The sequence below is a fragment of the Pempheris klunzingeri genome, chromosome 20, assembly GCF_042242105.1.
Source record: "Pempheris klunzingeri isolate RE-2024b chromosome 20, fPemKlu1.hap1, whole genome shotgun sequence".
Taxonomy (NCBI): Eukaryota; Metazoa; Chordata; class Actinopteri; order Acropomatiformes; family Pempheridae; genus Pempheris; species Pempheris klunzingeri.
Window position 1 is genome coordinate 6973560 of NC_092031.1, and position 6000 is coordinate 6979559.

General features: G+C 43.2%; 1 protein-coding gene across 3 annotated transcripts in view; it reads right to left on the reverse strand.

Annotated features, from left to right (window-relative positions):
• The window catches only part of nrxn1a (neurexin 1a), a 50490-nt gene extending 45304 nt beyond the window's left edge, over positions 1-5186 (reverse strand). For 2 of the 3 annotated variants that reach the window (XM_070851264.1, XM_070851266.1), the window contains exon 1: positions 4454-5186. In XM_070851264.1, coding sequence (XP_070707365.1) covers positions 4454-5186 — 733 coding nt within the window. The remainder of the gene's footprint in view (positions 1-4453) is intronic. The other variant, XM_070851265.1, reaches the window with a different exon arrangement.
• Between the last annotated feature and the right edge of the window lie 814 nt (positions 5187-6000).

The window sequence follows — 6000 nt, forward strand, 5'->3', positions numbered from 1 at the left end:
ATTCCTACAGCATGTATTGATATTATATTACTTTGCAAATGTTTATAAAATTGTCACAAATCTGCAAAAATATGACTGTGAATGGAAGAGGATCATAAGGGAGCCTTAAAGATATTGTGTAATTGTAAACGTGTAAGGAAACTAGAACTGCCACAGCCAAATTGCTTATTTCTGGCTTTAAACATGGTCCTAAGCTTCCATTTTTCCTCTAGCAGAGCGTATTCATTCTGTATTAAAGATTCATGGCAGATTCTTTTTCCTAATTTTCAGAGGGTTATAATTTTATATCCAAGCTTTATTGTGCAGCTTCAGAGAAGTTGCTGGGTTGATCAATAATTTCGAGGTACCATATAAGAGATAAACCTTTATCACAGATTCTGCCTCACTCTTCCAAAACAACTATAAAGCCTGGACTTGTAAAATAAAGAATGATCATCCCTGTTTCCAAAGAGACAGCTATGGCTCCATCATAAGCAATCAACATTTTACTAAACCCTAGATGCTGTTAACATAATATTTTTTTCTTTTCCTGAGTGCCTCAGTGCATCTGAAAAGAGATTTCTTTTGACATTCTATAAGTTGGTTTGAGTAACTTTCTGGCAGTGATATTGATGCATGGATATTAGCTCAGCCTGCGAATCCTGTGGTCGGAGATATTCCACTGAGCCAGGGTCTTATCGGACCAAAATGACAGTAGATGGGGCCAGTTTTCAAAAACACTTTATGCCATAACAGCACTCCAAAAAATTTAAACCATCCATATATATGTAATCTGCTCTGCTCTCAGACCTCTCTGTATCTTTGAGCTATTTTCAGAGAATGAGTTCCATGATTCAGAGAGGTCTAAGATAAGAACCAAGCATTGGAAATACTCTCAAGATGTTGTTGCACTCCTGTTGTCCGTGGTTTATGTTTTTGTTGACTAGTCCCATTTGCTGCTGTTTATTTCTGTCAAAAAAGCCACTGGTTCACAGGCATAGCTCCGTAACTTGAGTCTCTCCTTGAGATAATATCCATGAATTACTCTAAAATCATGACTAGTAAATAACCAAAGAAAAGAACGGTAGTAACCTTTAAAAACCAGTCATTAAGCTACTCTCAATTTCCACCAACATCATATTCTAAATCCTGCATTTATTTTTAACTAAACTCTGAAATATGAATCTGATATAAAAGAGGGCACCACTATGAAACATATTATCACACTAAAAAGACTAGATACTAAAGACTCGAGACTAAAAAGAGAGCTGGAAGAAATCTTTATATTTCCATGTCTGTCTCACTGCAAAGTTCAACTAAAGAACAACTTCCTATTATGTTTTATCTGAAGCTGTATTTTTGTTCGGTGCAGAATATAGGAATTATTTATTCTGGTAATGCAATATTGATTTGACATGATAGCAAACCTGCTACAACCAGATACAGTACTGTTCACCCGATGTACATCCGTCCCAGCAGACCTCCTAACTGGAAGCATTTTATGAGACTACTATTACTACGACTATAACACTGGCCACTACTCCCGAGAGGAAAAAAATTATGTTAGCACTTGTTTTCCACAGAAACACTTGGCATCACTCACAGTTTCACAATAGAAATGTGAGTCCATTTCTACAAATATAAAAAAGCCCCTTATAAGGTATAAGTAGCTTCTTGTTGAGCAACAAAGTGCCAGTCTAAAGCAGGTGTTGTATCTAGTGAGGGCCTTTATGGAAAATGTCTGCACCTTCTATTTAGCCTGTAGAGCTACACTGCTTTTAGGTGCCTCAGTGGTGATGTGACTAATGGCGGTGCTGGAGCCTGCACACAGTGTGAATGTGTTTCTCCATGAGCCTGTATGTTTGTATTATGTGTGTTTGTGCAGGTATGTGTGCATCAGTGCTGTCTGTGTCTCCCACTGTGCCCTAACCAGCAGCAAAACAGCAGACTGGATTAGACTGGCTTGGATCACACGTAATTCTCAGCGCAGCACAGAGTTTCTGCAGAGAGCTGATCATAGCTTCACCTGTCACTTCATGAACGTGTAGACACGCCACATGCAAAAGCGAGGACTGAGGCTACAGAGAGCAAACTGTTTTACTTATTGATAAATCAAGTCAACTGTTTAGATTTATTAATTCATTGTTTAGTCTATAAAATACCAAAAGAATAGTGAAAAATACTATTTCCCAGAGCACAAGTTAAGGTTTTAAAATTGCTGTTTTGTCTGACCAACAGTTCAAAATCTAAAGATATCCAATTTCCAATGATACACAGCAGAAAAAACAGCAGAACCCTTAAATTTTAGAAGCTGGAACAAGGGATCAGTTGGCTCTTTTTTGCTTTGCAAGAATCTTAAATGTAAGGCTGAAACTAATTTTTTAATAATCGATTAATCTGCAGATTATTTACTTGCCTGTGATATTCCACAGCCCAAGGTGTTGTCTTCAGATAGCTTGTTTTACTCAAACATCAGTCCAAAACTCTATATTCTCTATAATCTCTATAATAAACTCAAAGATATTCAGTTAACTGTCATATGACAAAGAAAGGCACTAAATGTAGCAAATGTAATGTTTGGCATTTTTGGTTGAAAAATGTCAATTATAGGTGCGGATTAATTTTCTGTTGAGCAGCTAATCAATTAATTGACTAGTTGTTGCAGCTCTGCTTAAATTATTAATTATTTCTGCGTCAATTGACAAATTATTTCAGCGCTAGTGAGCAAAACACACCAGCTACCATCCCCACCTACTTGGAAAATTAAGACCTGTGGTCAAGACAGTCATTACTGCCTTAAGGATGCCTGCCATACACAAACATACAAACACACTCACCTCCACAAACATGTAAAGATTTGTGTGGCAGACAGGATGCCTGAAGTCATTATGGGCTGAGATACGGCTGTATGCAAGTTGGAGCTGAAGAGTGGGGGTGGGGAGGAAGAGCGAGGACGAAGACACACTCCTGGCATGAGGTCTCCCTATTAGTCCTGTCTCCATGGTAACCTAGGCCATCCCACTGTCCACTAAATGCTAGGGTGTGATATGGAGGGTGGCTCAAGGGAGGTGTGATGCTGACAGCGGTGCTAGGTGGGGTGTGAGGTAAGAACGCTGACAAGCGGTGGCCACGCAGCAAGGCCGCTCTGCCTGTTTCTGCAGATGCATTTATATCATAAAATTATATATCGCTTAGGCAAAGCTGAAAGGTATCTATGCATTGAAAACATTTTTAAAAGCACACAGAAGTTGAGAGCGCTATTAATTAAGAATGCAGAATTGGTCTGTGAGTGAGCTGAAGCATTTGACGACACACACAACTAAACGGGGAAATGAAAGCAACTGCAGCACTGGCCATAACAAGGTAGCTGAGTTCATTAAGCAGCTGTTTCGTTTTTGTAATGGCCATCATTACAATGTCCTGTCTATTGGCACTTGTATTGACCAAAGGTTTGTTTGACAGAATTGAGGGAGGGTGTTCTTATGTGTCCAGATATCAAATCATTTGTGAAACAGCATTTGTGTTCTGCTTCAACCACATTAAAGTTTTATTTTTATATCAGGCTGTTTATTGTCACAGTTCTTCATATCTATAAAGTAATACTGACAGGACTCTATTTCCTCTTTTATAATGCATAACAGCACTGACACAAAAACACTGAACACACGCACACATACGCAAACAGAGCATCTTAAAAAAAAATCAAACTAATGGCAGGCGATAGATTTTACACATTGAATTTCAACATCCTATGTTTGGTACCTTTGAAGGCCATCTAGAATCAATCTATGCAATCCAGGGAACACTTGCAGACAGATGTCAGTCATTAACAGCCACTGATTTCAAGCCTTTTAGCCTAGTTCCAATTAAAGTCTTTCAATCTTGTTTGAAAGACTTTAATTGGACAACCACAACAACCACATCCATAACGGATCTATATGGTCATTGTGTTTTGCCAAACACACCAACTGAGTCCATCAAGGCTTTAATACTGCCAGCCAGGTAACACTTTTCAGTGAGTTTCAGGAATTTGTCTCCAAATCTCCAGTCTCTCAAGCTTGGCGGCCTGACTGTAGCCTGGAACAGCTGTTCTCAAGCTCTCAGCTCCAGCTTCACTAAACTGACTGCACTTCTTGGGAGGGGGCTTAGCTCTGAGATCTGGATGTACATACCAAATTGAGAGTCACTGGCAGCCATAAAAAAATCAATATCAAACTCAATCAGTATGCATGTCTTGTACTGTTTGTGAAGGCTGCTGGTCCTACACACCAGTTGAAGGCAGCTGTGAAGGTGTGAATGAAAAATAGATGTCTACACAGAAGGACCTGGTGTTTGGAATTGGAGGTATAAATTTGGAGATACGCATCCACAAAAGTAACTATATATGCAGGTGCATGTGTATTTAAGTGTATGTGTGTGTGTGTGTGTCAAGGATGAGATGTAAATGATGGGTCAGCATGGTTCTGGGCCTTACCTTCGCTGCAGTCGTTGCCTTGGTAACCGGTGTCGGAGCAGTCGCAGACGGCCTGGTCGTTGACCACGCTGCACACCCCTCCGTTCTGGCACTGGTGATCCGGCCCACAGCCAGCTGTTACTGTGACGCCCTCTGAACTGTCCAGCGGCACCAGTGAGCCATTGATGCTCACCGCCGTGATCCAGCCACGGAAGGCGGCGTGATCCCGCACCGAAGGAGATGTGAGGCGCAGGGGTGAGGAGTGGAGTTCTGGCGTCACCCCGCCCATGAAAGTGTGGCTGAATACTGTCATGTCTCTTCTCTTGCTCTTCACTTCCGCCCATCCCTCCAGTCGCCCGTCCACCTCCAATGAGGTGTTCCTCCAGTCCCGCTTGACACGCACTGCGTGCCAGTGTCCATCACTCAACGCTACACCTGACTGCAGCTCGGCTGGCTCAGCACAGAAGATGGAGAAGCGCAGGCGGAGGTGGCCGTGGAGAAGTAGCAGCTCCAGGAAGTCGCAGAAGCCCTCATCATCCAGGTAGAGCAGCAGGCCCTCCTGGCTGTGAGTCCGCAGGCTGAAGCTCAGCACACTCTCGCAGCAGGCGTTCCACACTGGGAACCGTCCCCACTGGCTGGACACGCCTCCAAACTCCAGGACCTCCCCTTGGGCATGGCCCCCCACACTGCACAGGCACAGCCCCAAGAAGAGCAGGGGGGCTGCCGCCCAAACACACACCGCCATCACACTCATACACACACTCGCTCTCACACTCACACACACACGGGAGGAGATAGAGGCTAGAGCTGGGGTGTTCCCTCTAGCCTACAGCTCATGGTGACAACTGTAGGGCACTTCGAAGAACACTTTCTATGTGTCTCAGGTGCACCCTGCTTTCTTGGTAGTGCTCTTTAAAAGCGAAGGCTCCTTCACAATACAGCTCCAGTGGTGGAGGAGGTGAAACAGTAGCTCCGTCCGTCCTTTCAGTACACTTTGGGAATGTTCCTTTGCCTTGGCCTAGTGTTTGTGTCTTCTCTGAGATGTTCAATGTCTTCTCGCCATTCAGTCTTTCATTCTTCACTTCTGACATATGAGATTCCCGGTGTGTGTATTTGTGTGCACATCTGTGTGAGTGTTAGATTCGTGACGAATAGGATGTGAACTCCATCTTTGTGCCCTAGATAGGGCCTTATCCCCCATGAAGGCAACTCCCCACGGAGTTTGAGTGTGTGTGTGTGGGTGTGTGGCTCACACATTGGTAATGGAGAGAAATGACACCGTCATAGCAGAATTTTCTCCCCCTCTTCCCTGTCTTAGTAGGGCAAGACTTAAAGTGTGTGCCTGCAAATATGTGTGTGTGTGCGAGTGAGGTATGTGTGTCTCTCACTGCCACGTCATCACTCTCTCCAGCGACCTACAGAGAGAACAGAGATGGCACAATCAACCAGGGTCACACACACACAACGCACGGAAATGTGCATGCGCAAACATACACACACACACAGCATACACAAGCTGAGCCAGAGCCCGCTATTATTCTCAAATTACTCTCTCTCATGCATTTTGT